Raw genomic sequence first — 21,327 nt, 5'->3', positions numbered from 1 at the left:
CACAATGAATCGGCAAAATATGCACATTTTAAAAAAACTTTTGTCTTTCGTGAACCATTAAGAACCGCCTCCACTAAGGAAAAGGTCTTTAAACTTGATGAAACACGCAATTATTTCTCCCTTCTGTTAGCTATTGTTCTATTGCCCCTGTAAGCTACTTCAGACAAGATTTGCTGGGCATTGTAAGTAAGGGTGAAGCCCATTCACACAAGCAGGTCAGTGCTTCAGAGAGAGTCTGAAGCTTTAGATCTCACACCCTTTGAAAATAAAGAAGTCAATATTATAATGCCCCTGTATAGATCTATGGTGAGACTTCATTTGAAATACTGTGTTCCATTCTGATGATCATATATCTCAAAAAGGACATCGCAGAATAAAAGTTTGGATTTATACTCCGCTGTACTCTACAGTAAGGAGTTTCAAAGGGGCTCACAAACTCCTTCCCTTCCTCTCTCCACAATAGACACCTTGTGAAGAAAGTGGAGCTGACAGAGTTCTGAGAAACCAAAGTCACACAGCAGGTTTTACGGGTAGGAGCGGGGAAACAAACCTGGTTCACCACATTAGAATCCACTAGTTTGGTGATGTCACATGAATGCCATTCACATCTCATTTTAATCATTTATTTCCTGGCAATAAGAACCTCAAACAATCACAAGAAGGTCACAGGGAGTAACATTCTCCCCTTAAGTCAGAAGTTTGTTGTTCACAGTGATCAAGAAATGCTACTGGGCCTGAACATTCGTTAAAAACCAGATATCTAAAATCAACTTCCGAATGCTACACTCAGAGGCGGAGCTACCAGGGGACCGGGCGGGGGGGTACGTGTTGCACCGGGCGCATGCCGGGGGGGGGAATGCCCCCCCGCCCCCACACTTACGTTATTGAAATAGTGGAGGCTGGAGAAGTGGCCTGTTCCCTTCAGGCAGAAAACAGCCTGGTGGGAACTACACTTCCCAGGAGACCTTGTGAGCTCGCAGGGGGGGTGGGGCACAGAGTGCACACTGGGCGCACTCTGGTCCAGATACGCCTCTAGTTATACTAGTTTCCTGTACAGCATTTTTGTGTTTGTAGCCTTTGGTCCACAGCTACTTTGCCATGCCAGAATCAGTCCTGTTCTATACCTAAGCCAGCAAGAGAGAAAGGGACCCAGCCTTCAGCAGCACGAATTCAGAATCAACAACCGCTCATGATCAACAGCCTCAAAACAAAGTCACCCTTGGTACACTTCCAAGAAATATGCAGCCATTTTCCACCTTCGTTTTGTGCGTGAAGCTGTCCCACACAGATTTCTAATGTATCTTCTCTTTCTATATCGCTGAAAGACAGGTCCAAAATGAAATAAACTAAACACAGGGGCTTGTTTTTTTAAAAAGCAAACGGGCTCACCAAATCTAACATTTCAAAAAAAATAAAATGAAATCCGGCTCTGTGGTATTGGCTGGATTTTGTTGTATCACCAGCTGAGTCTGTAGGAGTTAGGGAAGATTTTCTTGTGAAGATACTCCACTGTGTCTGTTCGGCTGTTCAGCAATTCAAATTCAAAAAATGGAATCTAAAAAGGGAAAGAGAAGGGAGAATCTGTTAGTCAAGCCGTGACGCTAGATCAGTGATGGCGAACCTATGGCACGGGTGCCAGAGGTGGCACTCGGAGCCCTCTCTGTGGGCACACACAAACAGAGTTCATCATGTGGGGGGTGGAAAATCTCTCTCTCTCTCTCTCACACACACACACACACACACACACACACATCTAGGCTGGCCTGGGCCACTGAGCACAACGTGCATGCACCATGGTGAGCAGGGAGGGCTGGCGGGCCTGGTGCCTGTGATCCGGGTGGCTGCTGCTGAGGGGGGGGGGACACGCAGAGGAGGCAGAGATGCTAGAGAGGCACAGAGTGGTGTTCAGGGGGCTGGCTGGAGGCTAGAGCAGGCTATCCCCTGCTCGAGCAGGTGGGGCGGAGGAAGAGGAAGCCAACCGTTTTTTTTCTAAACTGAAACCTCAGCATTCAGGTTAAATTTCCAGGTTGGCACTTTGCGATAAATAAGTGGGGTTTGGGTTGCAATTTGGGCACTCGGTCTCAAAAAAGTTCGCCATCACTGCGCTAGATGAACAGACAAAGCAGAGTTACTTTGATTCTCTCCCACACACCTGGCCCTGTGCAGTTTCTTCCCAGGTTTCAGGGGTGCAAATGGACCACCAAAACACAAGGCTGCAAATAATTCACTGAAGGAAGAAAGAATGTAGATGCCTGGCACAGATGGCAAAGAGGGAGAACAGCAGCATTTCACAGAGACCAGGAGGCAGCAGTAGTGATAGACTTGCATATTATTTTAGGGGCTCATCTACAAAGTGTCACTGCCCAGTTGGAAAGGAGGAAAATCCCTTTAATGGTGGCATTTCTGTTTTATGCGAGAACCGCAAAAACTGCGTTACGGTTGTAACCCTAACCAATATGGTTAGGAAGCAAAGCCCTCTGAACACGGTAGTCTGATGTATTGTCGAAGGCTTTCATGGCCAGATTCAACTGGTTGTTGTGGGTTTTCCAGGCTGTGTGGCCGTGGTCTGATAGATCTTGTTCCTAACGTTTCACCTGCATCAGAGGATAAAAACTGCACAAGGAACAGCAGCCTAAAATGATATCCAGAAAACAGGCTAAAAGTATCCATAAAAATAGTGAAAAAAGACAGACTGTCTTAGTTAAAAACTCAAGAGGATTCTGGTCCCTAAAAGACAATAAGGTAGGTGGTGCCAGACAAGTCTCGGGAGGGGGTGTAAGGGTCTGTTACTCCAGTCAACAAAGAAGACTCTGAAAAGTTTCAAGAGTTTTATTGGAACTGTGTCAGCCCGAGATTTGCTCTCTGAACCTGTAAATTGCAACATTGCTCAACCCATAATCCCCCCTCCCTCCCATTCCCAAAACATCAGCATAAGAAGAGATGGGGAGAACAGAGACACTGTTGTGAGACAGGCGATTCCCCCCTATAGGAAGTCACAGATAAGGGGGAACATTTAAGCACTCTTCACTAGTTAACATGCAAGCGAAAGAAAACCTTCTCAGTCTCAAGTAGAAATAATGGCCGGGCCAGCTGTGGCTTTGGGACGTGCGAGCTGCCAGGCTAAATATGGTGCAGACCTGACGGGGGGCAGCTTTCCAGAGGTGAGAGGCCACCACCAAAAAAGCCCTGTCGGTGGACATCACCTGCCTCACCTCTGCATGCAGGGGACAGAGAAAAGAGCCAGAGCTTGGCAAAGCAGACTGATCTGAAGACTTACCTGAACCACTTCATAACCAACCAGCTTGAGGTGCCTCCTTTTAATGGCTTCTTTTCCAAGGAGGTTATGACTGTTGATGCAAAACCTCTTTGGATCATCAATGCAGAGAGCTATTCTATCAAATTAAACACAAAACACTGATTAAAATTATTTAGTTCGATTGACTCAAATAATGCGTTTCTTGGGCAAACTTAGGATCAGGCCAGATCCTGGCTCATAAGAACATAAGAACTAGCCTGCTGGATCAAACCAGAGTCCATCTAGTCCAGCTCTCTGCTACTCACAGTGGCCCACCAGGTGCCTTTGGGAGCTCACATGCAGGAGGTGAAAGCAATGGCCTTCTGCTGCTGCTGCTCCTGAGCACCTGGTCTGCTAAGGCATTTGCAATCTGAGATCAAAGAGGATCAAGATTGGTAGCCATAGATCGACTTCTCCTCCATAAATCTGTCCAAGCCCCTTTTAAAGCTATCCAGGTTAGTGGCCGTCACCACCTCCTGTGGCAGCATATTCCAAACACCAATCACACATTGTGTAAAGAAGTGTTTCCTTTTATTAGTCCTAATTCTTCCCCCCAGCATTTTTAATGTATTGCTCCTGGTTCTAGTATTGTGAGAAAGAGAGAAAAATGTCTCTCTGTCAACATTTTCTACCCGATGCATAATTTTACAGACTTCAATCATATCCCCCCCTCAGACGCCTCCTCTCCAAACTAAAGAGTCCCAAACGCTGAAGCCTCTCCTCATAAGAAAGGTGCTCCAATGGCTCACGTTGACAACTCTTGGAGGAGGATGGGCATCCCATTTGTCCTGCTCCGACGGTACTGTTTTTTTCAAAAGAGCCACTTCAACTCAGGAAAATGTCCCAGAGGATGGTACACCAACCATACTACTCAGTGATGGAGAGGATGAGTCCAGAGCTCTTGGGGTAGGCCAAGCAGCTGGCCCAAAAGCTCTGGGCTCATCCTCTCCATCACTGAGTAGTATGGTTGGTGTACCATCCTCTCGGACATTTTCCTGAGTTGAAGTGGCTCTTTTGAAAAAAACCGTCCCGTCGGAGCAGGATAAATGTGATGCCCACCCTCATCCAAGAGTTGTCAACGTGAGCCAGGAGGGTTGAAGCCCCAAGACAAAGTTTCCAAAATGACCCATTCAGGCACCCTTATAACCCCATTGTAAGGATCTCAGTCGTTCTTGTTTCCATTACAGCCTAACCTGACCTTGACGGAGATTCTTTTGGCCGGGCGTCCAGCCAGGACCTGCACCAACCTTGTGAGAATGCTTATCTCGCTGTTGCATAGTAGAATTCCGTTCTCATGAGAACGGGGCAGGGGGGATGGGTTAGTCAGCATTATAACCTGATGTATGAGCGGGGATGCTCATTCCTGCCATGTCGTGTGTGTGTGCTTTCCAGGATGTCTGAATAAACGGACTTATAATCAAAAGCCTTTTTATTTCTGCTCTTTGGAATTCCTTACATTATGGCAGGAATCTAACTCATTTTTTCTCTTGACTGTGTTTGGATCTCTGGTGTTCTAACATGCAGAGATTGAGTACTCTCTGACCTATGTGGAGAGACACGATAAGCCCATAGAGGGTTTTCCTCGAGCCTTCCCTTCCAGATCTCCCGAGGATCCGGGGAGATGATCCGGTTTACGCTTGGAGTGCCTCTCTCCCGACCTACGGTCCAGTCTGGAGTCTGCCTCTCTTCCCTTGGGACGATCGACATGGATTCAGATCGTGGTAATAGGAGATGCATAGAGAGTTTTGGGGCGCCATCTATGGATCGAGCGCCTGTTGACCCGGTTCTATTTCCACCCGGCTTACGCGTGTGGATTACAAACCCAGATGCAGCCATAGTCCCTGAGGAGTTTGTATTATCTACCATTCATGCTGACACCCAAGAATCCATTGAAAGGTTCCTGGACAAATACTTCGAGGACATTCCCAGAGACCAGCAGTGGCATAGCAACGGAAAGCTTCGTCCCAAAGTTACTGTGGAAGCAGGGGATCGATGACGAGGATTGGATCGATGATGATGGGGAAGAGGGTTCCACACCACCTCGGCAGTACGCAAACCGAGGAGGCCGGAAAGGCGGCGGAGATGGGTGAAAATCCTTGGAGCAGTTGGAGGCGTGGAGGAAAACCATCAGAGTAGGAGAGGGAACTTCTGGATCCCGGATCCCGAATCGTTACTCCATGCCCTCGAAAAGAAAATTGGGATATGTCACGCGGTGGCCATGCTCTGTTGGGATGCCAAACTTGCCTGGGAGGTATGAAAGCCTTGTGAACTGTGGAGGAGGAGCGCTGAAAAAATCTGCAACGGGACCGTGGAAAGGAGATCTGGCAACGGGACCGTGAAAAGCAACGCGAAGGAAATCCAAATGGAGGTTGGACCCGTGAAAGAGAAGCATTATTCGCGTCTTAACAGTATCAACAGAATCTAATCGATTCATCGCCGACAAAGTGCTGGATCAGTCCCTAAACTTCGGATTTACAAAAGCGCCAGCGCCGACAACATCAAAATACCATATCCAAACCCAGAATGGGAACTGACTTTAGCCGTTTCAACGCAGACGAAGAGCTTAAATTGGGATCGAGGGCAGCTTTTGCTGCACGCCAGCACCAAGATGCCTTAACACGCCAAAGGAAAGGGAATTGGCTGAGCGGGGAGCAAACTCTCACGACGGCAACTGGCGGTGAGGCGTTGGTTAGAGCCCCAGATTGGTGCCTACACCTTCACCCCCGCGGCGGCCCTCCCTCCTGCGGTGAGGCGCTGGCGCCTCGTGGCCCGGTTCCAGCTTTTCAACCTGGGGCACCTCCTCAACCCCCTGCTCCTCCAGCTTCCTACCACTAATCCAGTACAGCAAATCCAGAGTTACATGCAGCAGCAACCCTAACTGTACGCGACCTAGAAGCCGCATTGAAAGAGGGTTCTACAGACCCCCCCATCCCAGCTCGTTTTGATGGTACCGCGTCCAAACTTCCTTACTTTATTCTGCAACTCGATGCTCATATGCAAGAATTTCATGATCTGTATCGTTCTGAACGCGAAAAAATACGAGACATTGGGTCGGTGTTGGATGGGGTAGCCGCTGAGTGGTTTGTTTCTCTTTATGAATTGCAGGGGGACGATACCCGCACGGTAGCGGGCTTCCTCCAAGCGTTGCGCATTCGATTCCAAGATCCCAATGCTGAAAACGATGCCATCTGTACAGTAAAAACCATCCAACAGGGCAACCGCTCCTTTGCTGATTTTGCCCGTGAATTCCGCGCAGCGGCCAGTAAACTTCCACCGGACTGGCCCGAGCGCATGAAATGCGAGTATTTTTTCGAAGCAATGGATATTAAACTTCGTGAAACAGTGATCCTTATTCGGATCCCGCAAACGCTTGCGGATTGGATCGAGCTCGGCTCGCAGGTTGCCGCCCGTCTTGCCTATGCCCGCGCTGGAGGCCGCCCACGCCCGAAACCAGCCAACGTGCTGGCGCCGGCCGCTAGAAAACCAAGCCCGGCCGTAGCGGCCGAGACCACGTCGGAACGGCGTCGCCGTTTGGGATTGTGCCTCTATTGCGGAGGTCCTGGCCACCTGGCTGCCAACTGCCCGAAGAAGCAGAAGCCTCGCCTCCCTGGGGCCCGCACTCCGTCTGCCAAGCCTCCACGCAAATCCAGCCTGCCAACTCAAGGATCGTCCAAAGCTACTTTTGATGAGGATGTCGAAGAGGAAGAAACTGCGCTTAGTCTTTCAGCGGCACCCGTGGAGCTTAATCCTTCTCCTGATCCGGTGAGTGAAGGCAGCGCGCCCATTACTATTTTGACTTCCTTAGCCAACCCCAGTAAACATACGCGCATTTTGGCCTCTGCACTTGTGGACTCAGGTTGCTCCCACTGTCTTATGAAACCGCAAGTGGCCGAGGAACTCGGTTTAGACCGAGTTCCCTTGGTGAAGCCCATTCCTTTCACCCAAATGGACGGTAGCCCGCTGGGTGGTGAGGGTCCGGCCCGGTTCAAAACCCAACCGGTACTTCTCCGTTGCAACGATCATTGGGAAAAGATTAGTTTCATTCTTGCTCCAGTTGCAAAGCACTCCATTGTATTAGGTATGCCATGGCTACTTTTACACGAACCAACCTTCGTTTGGAAGGAGCGAATCCTTCAATTCTCAGATCCCCCTGCGGAGATCACATGGATGGGGGGGAAGATCCATCGGTAGGGGAGGGGGAAGCAACCATCGCTACAGCTTTCAATGTACTGTCAGCTCCCCTTGCTGTAGAAATCCCCAAGGCGTATCAAGACCTATCTAGAGTTTTCCAGGAACAGGAGTGCGATCAGCTTCCCCCCCATAGAGATACCGATTGCAAGATCCTGCTACAACCCGGAGCCCAATTACCTAAGGGTAGGATCTATCATGATGGAGTCCCACCGAGGAAAAGGAGCTCCGCGCCTTCCTAGACAAAAATCTAGCCCGCGGATTTATACGGAGGGCCACGAAACACACTCATGCAGCTCCCGTACTTTTTGTTAAAAAGAAGGATGGTTCTTTGAGACTTTGTACTGATTATCGTGGATTAAATGCAGTGTCTATCTCCAACAAATACCCTTTGCCTTTAATTAAAGACCTTTTGGATGCCCTGGGCAAAGGCGGATTTTTACCAAATTGGATTTGGCGGGAAGCTTATTATCGTGTCCGCATCGCGGAGGGGTACGAACATTTAACAGCATTTAATACCAAATTCGGGCAATATGAATATTTAATAATGCCCTTCGGATTAGCTGGGGCCCCAGGGGCTTTCATGGCCCTCATAAACGAAGTACTACATGATTTATTGTACAAGGGAGTAGTCGTATATTTGGATGATGTTTTGATTTACTCACAGAACCTGGAAGAGCATGAGGCTTTAGTCCGGGAAGTTTTACAACGTTTACTTGATAACTCCCTCTTTGCCAAGTCTAGAAATGGACCCGGCTAAAGTGGCCGCAGTGGTTGACTGGCCTGCCCCCACCAATAGAAGGGACTTGCAATCTTTCTTAGGCTTTGCTAACTTCTATCGTGACTTCATTCCCCATTTTGCCAAACTTGCCTTACCGCTCACTGATCTTTACGCACTAAAGGAAAGGGCATGGCGGCCAAGCCCGGAGCCCCCCTCCCCTGGTCGCAGGAATGCCAATTAAGCGTTCCAGCAGCTGAAAACAGCTTTCACAACTGAGCCAATTCTGACACATCCCGACCCTGAGCTTCCTTTCATCGTTCACGTGGACGCTTGGGACAAGGCTGCCATGCTGCCCTCTTGCAGAAAAATAAAGACAATAAATTGGTACCGTGTGCTTATTTATCCAAAAAAATTTTCTGGTTCCGAACTAAACTGGACTGTCGGAGATAAGGAAACCGCTGCCATCAAACTTGCGTTGAGCACTTGGCGCCATTGGTTAGAAGGAGCCAAGCACCCCTTTCAAGTCTGGTCGGATCATAAAAATTTGGCTGCGCTTTCCACACCCCTCAAAATGTCCGCTAAACAATTACGTTGGGCTGATTTTTTCTCTCGCTTTTCCTTTACGGTCCATTTTTCCCTGGTAAAAGCAATAAGCTGGCTGATGCGTTGTCCCGCCTCCCCGGGGAGGGGGGAGACGCATCCCTACGGGATATTCCACGCACCGTTCTCTCTCCCTCCCAGCTAGGATTGGCTGTCACCCGCTCACAATCCTCTACGTCTCCCCCCCCTACACCCATCCCAGCCATCGTTTCCCCCTTCCTTCAAGAACTCAAGGAGGCGGGATTACGCGAGCTGCCAACAGAGGAAAAAGATGCACAGCTACGCTTGGAGGATGGTGTCTGGAAAAGGGGGGGGGGTGTTGGTACGTTCCTACTCCCCTCCGAAAGCAGGTTCTTCAAGCATGCCATGATGCTCGTCAGGCTGGGCACTTCGGGTTTGTGAAAACCCTTCATCTAGCCCGCCGCCAGTTTTGGTGGCGCTCTATGCGCAAGGACGTTGAGTCTTACATTAAAGGGTGTTCCATATGTGCGGAGGCTAAGTCAATACCGGGAAAGCCTCATGGGTTACTGAAACCTATCCCCGTTGCCTCCCGACCCTGGCAGGTTATTTCAATGGATTTTATCACTGACTTGCCAAACAGTCACGGGAACACTGTTTTGTGGGTGGTGGTGGATCTCTTCTCCAAACAGGCACATTTCATTCCTTGCACCACCATACCTTCAGCTCCCAAACTAGCCCGGTTGTTCATTCAACACATCTACCGCCTACATTCCTCTCCTGAGAAGGTGGTATCGGATCGTGGCCCTCAATTCATTTCTCAATTTTGGAAGGCTTTCCTGGAGTGGTTGGGAACCACACCAGCAGTCGCCACCCCCTACCACGTTCAAAGTGACGGGCAAAGTGAACGGACGAACAGAACACTAGAGCAATATTTACGTTGTTATACAAACTACCATCAGGACAACTGGTGTGAATTGCTTCCCTTCGCAGAGTATGCTTACAATAATGCAATTCATAGCAGTACGCAGAAAACCCCATTCGAAGTAGTCTCTGGCCGATCCTTCCCGCCGTTGCCCCAGCTGCCGGCGGAGGTATTGCAGCCACCAGAATTCAATCAATGGATTTTGTCACTAGCTGAAGGCTGGAAGTCAGTTCAGTCTACCTTAAAACAGGCTCAAGAAGCCCAAAAGTTTCAGGCAGATAAACGCAGCTCAGAATTCCCTTACGTGTTGGAGCTTGGGTTTATTTGTCCACTAAAACAACTTCCAGGCGTGCATAAATACTCAAAACTTGGCAAGAAATTTGTGGGTCCCTTTCAGATTACAAAAGTGATCAATGATGTTACTGCTCGCTTAGATCTGCCTAATTCACTAAGTAACATTCATCCCGTCTTCCATTCCAGCTTACTCAAGGAGGCTCCCGCTTCAGATGCCTGGCACGACCCTCCGGAGACACCCCGCCAGTTATAATTGATGGACATAAGCATTATGAGATAGACGCTATCCTGGACTCTGGCTTCTTCGCCAAACGTCTACAATATCTGGTGTCATGGGTTGGCTATTCTTCTGGCCATAATCAATGGGTGTATAAGGAGAATATCGATGCCCCCTCTTTAATTGCTGCATTTCACCAAGCTTTTCCGGACAAACCGGGGGAGGGGGGAAAAGGGGAGATTTCTTTTAGGGGAGGCAGAGTGTAAGGATCTCAGTCGTTCTTGTTTCCCTTACAGCCTAACCTGACCTTGACGGAGATTCTTTTGGCCGGGCGTCCGGCCAGGACCTGCACCAACCTTGTGAGAATGCTTATCCCGCTGTTGCATAGTAGAATTCCGTTCTCATGAGAACGGGGCAGGGGGGATGGGTTAGTCAGCATTATAACCTGATGTATGAGCGGGGATGCTCATTCCTGCCATGTCGTGTGTGTGTGCTTTCCAGGATGTCTGAATAAACGGACTTATAATCAAAAGCCTTTTTATTTCTGCTCTTTGGAATTCCTTACACCCATGGTTATGTCTTACAGGCAATTCAGAATCAACCATTCCCTTGATCAGTATTGAAAACTGAGGAAAGAGCAGGGAACTCTTATGGGGCTCCCCACCCCCAGGGGCGGAACGAGGGGGAACTGCGCTTGGGGGAAGTGTGTGCCCTGTGCCCCCGCCGTGGTGCTGCCTGGGGCATCAAATCCCCCAGGCCCCATTGGCGCTACGCCACTGCCGCCCTCACATACTCTGTAGGAACAAAATGGCAATTAAAGCTTATTCAGGGATATGCTGGTCTGTGAGATCACTTCAGAACAAGGTTCATGTTGAAGACAAATCTAAAATAAAATCTTTTATAAAAATCTAATTAATAAATAAATAGCTTCTTTTAAAGATTTAGCCATTTTATGTTATATTATGTTTATTGTTGTACACCGCCCGGAGCCCCTCGGGGATAGGGCGGTATAAAAATCAAATAAATGAATGAATGAATGAATGAATGAATGAATGAATGAATGAATGAATGAATGAATGAATGAATGCCCCAAAGCTGTCCTTGGCTCACCTCTGGCTCACCTCCTCGTACTGGTTAGCAAGCAACACAAACCCTTCTTCGTCCAGTTTAATCTCAATATCTGGTGCGAGAAAGGAACAAGAAGCAAACAGAAGTTATTTTCCCGCGCCACCAAGTGTCTGTGCCATACAAAGGAGACACGTTTCTCTTATTCTTGGTGCATGAAATGAGAAACGTTTGGCAGCTTCCCGGCCGATGTTCCATGAGAAGCGTGACAAGAGACCTGCTGGTGCAGCCAAAGTTTGTCAGGCTGCTTTTCCAAACTGCAACGTGGCCATCCTGATGGATGAAATTCCAAATCTCAGTCAAGCAAGTTCCAAAGTCTTATCTGTATCTTATTTCTGAATTCAGTTCATCTGGGAATAGATTATAGTGGCCAAAAAATTGGGGGAGGGGGAATGAATGGAACAGGAAAGTTTTTCTAGCAATGCCTTTTTAAAAAGTGTATGTACAAGACCCTTAAGACGCTTAAGGAGCAGCAGTGGCGTAGGAGGTTAAGAGCTTGTGTATCTAATCTGGAGGAACCGGGTTTGATTCCCAGCTCTGCCACCTGAGCTGTGGAGGCTTATCTGGGGAATTCAGATTAGCCTGTACACTCCCACACACGCCAGCTGGGTGACCTTGGGCTAGTCACAGCTTCTCGGAGCTCTCTCAGCCCCACCTACCTCACAGGGTGTTTGTTGTGAGGGGGGAAGGGCAAGGAGATTGTCAGCCCCTTTGAGTCTCCTGCAGGAGAGACAGTGGGGATATAAATCCAAACTCTTCTTCTTCTTAAGTAATAAGTGCTGCGCTCCTGTGGGCTGAGCGGCATTCAACAGGTTGGTATGCCCCATGGTGAACTACAACCCTGCAATCTTAGCTCTGTTTGCAGACTGAGTTTGATCTCGACAGAAGTTGGTTTCAGGAAGCCAGCTCAAGGTTGACTCCGCTTTCCATCCTCCTGAGATCAGTGAAATGAGTACCCAGCTTGCTGGGGATAAGGTGAAGAAGAAGAAGAAGAAGAAGAAGAAGAAGAAGAAGAAGAAGAAGAAGAAGAAGAAGAAGAAGAAGAAGAAGAAGAAGAAGAAGAAGAAGAAGAAGAAGAAGAAGGAGGAGGAGGAGGAGGAGGAGGAGAGGAGGAGCAGGGAGCAGGAGGAGGAGAGGAGGAGGAGAAGGAGAAGAGGAGGAGGAGAAGGAGAAGGAGAAGGAGAAGGAGAAGAAGAAGAAGAAGAAGAAGAAGAAGAAGAAGAAGAAGAAGAAGAAGAAGAAGAAGAAGAAGAAGAAGAAGAAGAAGAAGAAGACTAGCCCAAGGTCACCCAGATAAGCCTCCACAGCTCAGGCGACAGAGCTGGGAATCAAACCCGGTTCCTCCAGATTAGATACATGAGCTCTTAACCTCCTACGCCACTGCTGCTCCTGGGGAAGGCAATGGCAAACCACCCCACGAACAAAGTCTGCCTAGTAAATGTCGTGAAGTGACGTCACCCTATGGGTCAGTAATGCCTGCCTTTATCTTTGCTTTATGAAGATGCTCCGATTATTTCTGCGGAGAACTGTGCGCTGCTGTGCGCTATTCCTGAGATCAAGGTAAATCTCTGGGATCCTTTGGGCCCAATTATTATTTTGTTTCAGTGCATGAAGATGCAGACTTTTCCAGAATAAATTCAGCACTGGTTTATACTGTGGAGAAACTCCCAAGAATTCACCCCAGTAATTTCAATTATTGTGACTGTTCTCTGTACAGGAGCATGAGTTCAGACTAATTGGTGGCAGAAAGGAATGGGGTTGGAGAAAGGAGTCATGACGCTCCCCAGTACTGGGTCCTTTGAGGATAGGGTGGGATATAAATCCAAAATAAAATAAACTCTTGGTTATTCCCCACTCCTCCACCTGAGTGGCAGAGGCTTATCTGGTGAACCAGATGTGTTTCTGCATTCCTACATCCCTGCTGGGTGACCTTGAGCTGGTCACAGTTCCTCGGAACTCTCTCACCCCCACCTGCCTCACAAGGTGTCTGTTGGGGGGAGAGGAGAGGAAAGGAGGTTGTAAGCCCCTTTCAGTCTCCTCACAGAAGTGTAAGATGGGGTATAAATCCAAACTCTTCTTCTTTTTCTTCTAATAGAACTGGCCAAACAAGACAGTGGCTTGCTATCTCAAACCCTGATACCAGATCATACTCTAAAGCAGTGATGGCAAACCTTTGGCACTCCAGATGTTATGGACTATAATTCCCATCATCCCCTGCCAATTGGCCATGCTGGCAGGGGCTGATGGGAATTGTAATCCATAACATCTGGAGTGCCAAAGGTTCGCCACCATTGCTCTAAAGGGTATCTGATGAAGGGAGCACTGACTCCTGAAAGTTTATTCCCCCAAATCTTGGTAGTCTGTAAGGTACCACTGAACTCAAATCTAGCTGTCCAAAAGGAAAAGAGACGGTTGGGAGTTAAACGGCAACAAAAAGTAATCTCTTCCTTTCAGGGCAGTAAGATTCAAAGGATCTCCAGGTGGACACACTCCCCAGAGTTGATCACAACTTCTCTGGACACCACAAAGAATGACTCTCTCTCTAGCTTTCACTGTTTCATTTCGGGCAGCTGTTTGGATGGCCAGGTGCCAGGAACAACTAAGTTTTTAACTGGGTTGCCCATCTTCTCTATGTAGTAAGGACAACGGGGAGAAGACCAACCATGGGCGATTCCGCACATGAGTAAAATAGGTTCGATCCAGTTCCCTGAGAAGGGTACTGACCTAGGTCGAAGCCATTGTTGTTCCCCACTGCAACCAGCTTGATCCCAGCTCGGAGGGTGGAATCATCCTGTGCCTCTTCGCCGCTCCGTTCCGATTGGCTACTGTTCTACGGCCATGTTCCGTCCATCCCCACACACGTTATAAAAAAACTGCCACAGGAATGGAGGGACGAAGAAGGTGGCGTTTTTTGATTGGCCAGCTGTACGCATTCCCGAAACACTCAGCTGCGATTGGCTGAATGGGGGACTCCTGGCACCAGAGATTCCGCACTTTACTGGAATCGAGCTGAGTTCGAGCGTGGTTCTCTGAAAAAGTAGTAGTTCCCAACTGAAGTCGGAAATTTGACCATTACACGGGGTGAAGGTGGTACAAAACCACATCAATCCCAGTGGTTGTGCGGAGCACTTAGGTCGAACGCAGCTCGAACTTAGGTCGATAACTCAAGTGCGGAATCGACCCATGAGAACTAAGGCAATTATGAACTTTAAATTTCAAGAAGACTGCATGTTTTTATCTTTCTTTGTCCCCTGACTGACCCCAAAAGTTTTCTTCTTCTATTAAATTTCCTTACATTTTGAATCCTTAAATCTGGTCTCTGGAACACAACATGCCTCTTCAACATGCCTGTCAGAAGTCAGTTAACAGGGAAAGTAACAAGCTTGCAAGGCCTGGAACATGATAGCTGAAAATGCCCCCCAGGCCAGCTTGTATGTGTGCAGCGACAAGGTAGATCTTTAAACAGTAGTGCTGGAACAGAGCACTAGATGCAGGACTCCATTTAGCAGGGGGTACTTTCAATGTGGTTGAAGAAGAGTTTAGAGTTTAGATTTATATCCCCGCTTTCTCTCCTGCAGGAGACTCAAAGGGGTTTACAATCTCCTTGCCCTTCCCCCCTCACAACAAACACCCTGTGAGGTAGGTGGGGCTGAGAGAGCTCTGAGAAGCTGTGACTAGCCCAAGGACACCCAGCTGGCGTGTGTGGGAGTGTACAGGCTAATCTGAATTCCCCAGATAAGCCTCCACAGCTCAGGCGGCAGAGCTGGGAATCAAACCCGGTTCCTCCAGATTAGATACACGAGCTCTTAACCTCCTACGCCACTGCTGCTCCTGAGTGGTTGGTGGCAGTTTGGAACCCAGGGGCCATGTGGTCAAGGGGAGATCTGGGATGGCCAAGGATTTTCCCAACCCCCATGGGGAACTAACCAGAAGGAACAGGAGCAGCTTATGAGACCACTCCTTCACAAAAACATTAATAGAACACACTTTGCACAAAACCAAAGACAACATTTACATGCCGCCACGCTAAAATTTGCTACTCATGCCTACCTACCTATAGTATAGTAGTAAGGGGTCAACACGCGGGAGGCAAAATACATCCGGGCCCCCAACAGGTCAATCAGGCCAGCCTTGACTCGGTTGTAGAAGTGAATGTCTACAGAGGACTCCAGCGAATGGTTGGGCATAAGAAAGGACTTGACTCGGTATTTTGGAAGCAGTTTGGGACCCTTTCAAAACAGGAAATGAAAACTAAGCCAACTCTCTTCCCACTGGAGATTTACACCTTGATAAGTATGCAAGAAAGAGGAAAACCTTCACGAGTCTCAACAGCACAACATAATTGAATATAAAACATAACAAGCCACAGGACTCAATACGAAGTTACCAATAATAGTAATTATTATTCATTTATTAACAAATATCAGCAACGTTCTGGGCTACACAAAACAATGTGCGATATTCTCATACCTCATAGGATGGACATTCCACGGTAACAGTAAGAGACAGCTGGGTCAACTGAGAAAGGACAGATCTGGTCAAACCAGGTGCTTCAGCTAGAATACAGAGAACCAGACAGACAAAGCAAGGAGATTGTCTAATACATGTGCCTTTTAACACAAAAGTGACACTGCAGCTTACAATGTTCTGTCAGTTAAACTATGACAGATGCTAACAAGAGGGGTGGAAAGAGGCAACCAAACGTGCTAAAGCTGTATCAAAATGCTGAAAGAGATTTCCTAAACTGCTGGAAAGCTTCTGCCCGTGAAGTCATAATGCTACCATTTTGGCCTGGAGGGGGCACAGTTTTTAGGCTAGCAGCACCAAATTTTCAGGGTATTTTTAGGAGACTCTCCTGACAATACCACCTAGGTTTGGTAAAGTTTGGTTCAGGGGGTCCAAAGTTATGGACCCCCATCTCCTATTAGATCCCATTGGAAACAATGGGGGATGGGGACACCCCCTATGGGAGTCCATAACTTTGGACCCCCCACTGAACCAAACTTCACCAAACCAGGGTGGTATCATCAGGAGAGTCTCCTAAAGATACACTGAAATTTTGGCGCTGTAGCCTAAAAACTGTGCCCCCTGCAGGCCAAAGACTGAAAAAATAACTCCCCAAAAATACAAAAAACACAAAACTGAATTTTTGTGCCCTCCCAGGCGTGCACCCGGTGCAGCGCGCATCCCCTGGCCCCCTTGTAGCTTTGCCTCTGCTGCCCCAGCAACCACCCGACTGCAGAACCTCCAAGCTACTATACTCAGTTTGAAAAGTCAGTAAACAGAATCCCAGAGAGGTCAACCTAGCACACTCACCTTGCAACTGCCGCAGGAAATAAGGACTAAACACTCTTGCCAGAAAATTAAGTGGATAACGTTCAACCAGGGTGAATGAGTGAAGAAGGTTCAATAGAACATGGGGCTGAAACTGAGCAAATCTGGAACTGAGCACCCTTTCCAGTTTCCGGAACAGGGCTGGAGAACATGTTGGCAGGTAATTGAGTTTCCCAAACGGAATAATCTGTTGGGCTATCTGAGTGGTGGTGAACCTGTCAGCACTGTAAATTAAACATTCGGCTACTGCGTTGAAGATGGTTTTGGAAAGGATGCGTTTCCTGCTGCAGTACTGCATGACTTTGGAGACTGCCTTCGGCTGCATGGTGAAGGCGTTTTTGGCAACGTGCCTTTCCAGGGCTTGTGTGAAGAATGGATCATTGTGTCCAAAATGAATGAAAGCCTCCAGGACGTGAATGATTTCATCATCTGTGAAACGGGGAATGTGGCGTATCGAATGCTTACAAATCTTTATCGCCAGGGGGATAGCTTGGGTTTGATCAAGACAAACCAAAGCATTCAGTACTACGCTTGTCAGTTTGGGGTTGAATTCAGAAACTTGATTCATGGTTACATTGTTCATTTTGTTCAACAGGTCTTGGTATTTCCCTCTCTTTCCTACACCCAACTGCAGGGTTCTGTATACCATGGCCATTTCGTCCGGCTTCCAGTCCTCCAGGTTTGTACTCTGCAGCTGGTCCATAATTTCTTCCAGTATCGCACAGTCTGGACCTTCTAGGTCAAGCAAGCCTTCAGCAAGAACACACAAATCTTTGAGGGTCAGTTGGCCCTTACTGAGACGTTCCTGGCTCTCTGATATCAAGCGAACTAGCAAGGTACTCCGTGGGTCCACACGCAACTTTATCAAGGCACTTAGTGAATTCACAAGACCAACATCAGACAAGTTTGGGGATTCTTGTTCAAGCTGGAAGCAAAGGGATTGGAAGATTCTGTCCTCTGCCAGGTCTTGGGGATGCTTCACCCTCCCATCCTCCACTTCAACATCACACAGCCGCTGGAAGATCGCTGCCACTGTGGTGTCTGTTAAACTTTCCAGAGAGTTCGCAAATGTGAAAATTTCTTTGTACGAATGGCAATTGTCTAACTCTTTCAAAAGCTTCTTTCCCTCTGTCTGTTTGCTATTTGATTTGAAATGATCACCGACCTCTCCATGAAGGCTCACAGTTCCTATAACAGAACTGGGAGAATTTCCGAGCTCCATCTGATAATTTCTACAAACCATGCCCTGCACACCAGTCACTGAACAGGCTATTTGCAGGGCTGAAGAGCCATAGAGGCACAGTAGCCCTGTTCCTGGTCCAAAGTGGCTTATAACTCTCCCTCCAGTTAGCAACTGTCTGCATACTTGTACTCCAGAAGTATATGCTTGGAAACATTTAAAATTTATTAGGGCCATCTCAGGTCGGCTGTGTGAACATTGTCCCCTGGGAAGGAAAAGAGAAAAAGATATTAGAACATTGCTAGAATAATGCCTTCCTGCAATTTAAAACATATCCAATTTACAGCATATTTGGGGTGCTGTGTGGTTTCCGGGCTGTATGGCCGTGTTCTAGCAGCATTCTCTCCTGACGTTTCGCCTGCATCTGTGGCTGGCATCTTCAGAGGATTATTATTTGAAAACACAGAAATTCTGGACCACTCTGACAACCACTACGTCAGACTACACAGAGAAGCCATTGAAATTCACAAGCACATGGACTATTTCAACAGGAAGGAAGAAACCATGAAAATGAATAGAATTTGGCTGCCAGTGTTGAAAAACTCTAGAATCAAGACAGTGACTAATCAGCTCCACACAAACACAGGACAACTATAGACAATAGCAACCAAGGAAATAAAGACCAGGATACTTCTATTCAGATCCATTCACCTATTGACCTTGCTATCTTCATTGTTACTCCCAGGCTACAGACTTCTTTGTGACTCACATACCAGGCTACTCTATTCAGAGGACCTCACCTTTTGACCTCACAGTATATATACTCCTCCACTTGCTTTCCATTCCTACTATCAGATCCTCTGAAGATGCCAGCCACAAAAGCAGGCGAAACATCAGGAGAAAATGCTGCTAGAACACGGCCATACCGCCCGGAAACCACACAGCACCCCAGTGATTCCGCCCGTGAAAGCCTTCGACAATACATACAGCATATTTATTTTTACCCTGCCCAACCCCCAAGAAGCTCAGAATGTCATTTATTTACTTAATTTATATATTGTCTTTCCCCCCACCAACCCCAAGCAGCTTACACCATTCTCTCCTCCATTTTATTCTCATAACCACCACACTGTGAGGTGAAAAGTGTGTCACCATGGACACCCAACAAACTTCCATGGCAGAGAGGGGATTCAAACCAGGGTCTCCCAGATACAAGTCCAATACTGTAATGCTGGCATATGTCACTCTCCTCTCCACTTTATCCTCTCTGGAACTCTGTTGCCATCAGACGGCACCAGTGGAATTCTGGTTCCTGAGAATCTCCGCTTTCATACTCCTAGCAAAGCAAGTTGCTAGTGTCCTTTTGGTCACTCGTGTAATGCTGGAAAGTATGTGCCATACCACCTTAGGGACTTGCACTGTAAGGCAGTTTGGCCCTTTCGGCACTCCGTACCCACCCCCCCCCCCTCTCACCAGGGACTATCCGCGCGTCAAAGAATCCCACTTCCCTGACGGGGCACGTGAAATTACCCAGCCGCGGACCCCCCTCCCCCCTTCAGCAGCGCCGTAGATCCCGGGGGGAGGTTCTTTTTTTTACCTCAGCCCGCCAGTCAAACCTTTTACTTCCTCTCTTTCTCCCGCCCTTTCCACCAAATTGACCTACGGGCGTTCCCTGCGACCTCCAAATCTGATTGGCTTCTTTGTTTCCCCAAATGACACAATCGCGTACTGAGCACTGCCCCTTTTCCTTTGACAGGCAAACCTCACAGCCAATCGGGAAATAGCAGAGGCACAGTTTGCCGCGTCCCTTTTGACGTCATGTTAAGGGGACTGGGTGCGTGACGCCGAATTCGCACGTGCTGAGAGCTCCCTAGGCGGGGAATGTCAGTCCTTTTTTAAAAAATTGCTGTGCACCTAATAACAATAATTTAACAATCCACCTGATGAGTTGAGTATCGCTGAAGCAACTAAGAAACTTCCAGAGCCTAGGTGTCACTCGTGGCCCTCCAGATGTTATGGACTACAGCTCCCATCATCCCCTGCCAGCATCATGCTGGCAGGGGATGATGGGAACTGTAGTCCATAACATCTGGAGGGCCACGAGTTTGACACCTGTGCTCCAGAGGCTCCATTGCCTGAGCCCAAAGACTGGGGATACCTCACCCGGATCAAGAAGGGCAGATTCCCAGTGTTTTGCCCTGCCGCCTGTGCACAACTGCCCCTCGCATGTCCCTTGGGTCCGACTGGCCAGGTTGCCAACCTCCTAGTGGGGCCTGGAGATCTCCAAGAGTTACAACTGTGGCACGAAACCCCAGAACGATTGACTGTTGTGGGTTTCCCAGGCTGTGTGGCCGTGGTCTGGTAGATCTTGTTCCTAACGTTTTGCCTGCATATGTGGCTGGCATCTTCAGAGGTGTATCACAGAGAAAAGTCTGTTCCACATTGTGTCTAGTGATTATTGTTTGTAGTTCTCTGCTGTTTGTAGTTCTCCCTGCTGTTTGTAGTTCTCCCATACACACATACATACCCTGCTGTTTGTAGTTCTCCCATACACACATACATGCATACGCCTTTATTGGCATCAAAAATACAAACCATTATAATAATTAAAAGGAGACACAGTTCATTACCATTAAAATAAGATATAAAATAGCATAGAAAACAAAAATTAGATAAATGCATGTGTGATATATTTTACAATACCTCGATTAACACTTATTCCTAACAACGTGAAGGTTTATAGTGCCCTGTAGGAAACCAGCCACCCTCTCACACAGATCTGTGGGATTTATTATTAGTGATCTTCTGATTACCTAGATCAGTTTCCATGGAAAAGAAACCTGGCTGCTTTGGAGAATAGGTTCCAGGGCATTCAACCCTGCTGAGGTCCCTTCCCTTATATTTATGTATTTTAAAAAAAATGTATACCCGCCTCTGTACAAGATGTCTAGGCGGCTACGGCATTAAAACGTCCACACTGAAACATACACAAATTAAAATCCCAACCCCACTTCCCCGCTAGTTAGCACAGGGTGGGCATCCGAGGAGACTAACCCAAACTCCACCTTCCACCTTTAAAGCCCTAAACCAGGGGTGTCAAACATGTGGCCCCTTGGGGGAGCTTCTCAGGCCCGTGATCCAGCTGAAGCACCCCGCCCCCGCCCCGCCCCCCCAAAAACCTCCCAATCTGGAGCGAGGGGAGAGGACTCGTGGACCTGAGAAGCCCCCTCGAGGCAGCCACCCCACCCTCAGCCACTCCCCCCAGCCCAAGCACACACACCCTGCCGCCGTGCTGTTCTGGGATCAGCCCAGGCAGCTCCCCCACCCCCGTCCTGCGCCTGCTCCGGGCGCCCCACCCTGCAGAGGAGGCGGCGCCTCCGACAGGAAACCCGGGCGGGGCGGGGCTGGCCTTGCAGCCGGGAGCGCGTGGCCGCCGGGGCGCTATCTTGGCTGGTGAGTGGGATCTCCGGGGGGGGGGGGGGGGTCTGGC

General features: G+C 48.4%; 2 protein-coding genes across 4 annotated transcripts in view; one reads left to right on the top strand and one right to left on the bottom strand.

Moving 5' to 3' along the window:
• Positions 1–609: 609 nt before the first annotated feature.
• FASTKD3 (FAST kinase domains 3) lies at positions 610–19,551 on the bottom strand. 3 transcript variants are annotated; one of them, XM_048515954.1, is made up of 7 exons: positions 19,435–19,551; positions 16,640–18,102; positions 15,794–15,879; positions 15,378–15,552; positions 11,309–11,378; positions 3,278–3,392; positions 610–1,555 (listed from the first exon to the last, which is right to left on the bottom strand). In XM_048515954.1, exons 2-7 carry the CDS (start codon positions 18,072–18,074, stop codon positions 1,457–1,459), a joined length of 1,980 nt encoding a protein of 659 aa, XP_048371911.1. In that variant the 5' UTR covers positions 18,075–18,102; positions 19,435–19,551; the 3' UTR covers positions 610–1,456. The 3 variants fall into 3 exon arrangements, with proteins under 3 accessions (XP_048371911.1, XP_048371912.1, XP_048371910.1); XM_048515955.1 differs by lacking the exon at positions 19,435–19,551 and adding an exon at positions 19,311–19,425; XM_048515953.1 differs by lacking the exon at positions 19,435–19,551 and adding an exon at positions 19,346–19,410.
• A 1,572-nt stretch (positions 19,552–21,123) lies between these two features.
• MTRR (5-methyltetrahydrofolate-homocysteine methyltransferase reductase) overlaps positions 21,124–21,327 on the top strand; it is a 47,404-nt gene continuing 47,200 nt past the window's right edge. The window contains exon 1 of the mRNA XM_048515567.1: positions 21,124–21,290. The gene's annotated coding sequence lies outside the window, so the exon portion shown is untranslated. The remainder of the gene's footprint in view (positions 21,291–21,327) is intronic.

The sequence above is a fragment of the Sphaerodactylus townsendi genome, linkage group LG14 (assembly GCF_021028975.2).
Source record: "Sphaerodactylus townsendi isolate TG3544 linkage group LG14, MPM_Stown_v2.3, whole genome shotgun sequence".
Lineage (NCBI taxonomy): Eukaryota > Metazoa > Chordata > Lepidosauria > Squamata > Sphaerodactylidae > Sphaerodactylus > Sphaerodactylus townsendi.
This window is presented reverse-complemented; position numbering and strand designations above follow the sequence as displayed.

What these genes read in the sequence shown, in the direction of transcription:
- FASTKD3 (XM_048515954.1), bottom strand. Translation starts at nt 18,074, where the DNA reads ATGGCCCTAATAAATTTTAAATGTTTCCAAGCATATACTTCTGGAGTA. An exon ending in TGGAATGTCCATCCTATGAG is followed by an intron (nt 15,553 to 15,793) that starts GTATGAGAATAT and finishes CTGTTTTGAAAG; the next exon opens with GGTCCCAAACTGCTTCCAAA. An exon ending in TACGAGGAGGTGAGCCAGAG is followed by an intron (nt 3,393 to 11,308) that starts GTGAGCCAAGGA and finishes TTAATTTGATAG; the next exon opens with AATAGCTCTCTGCATTGATG.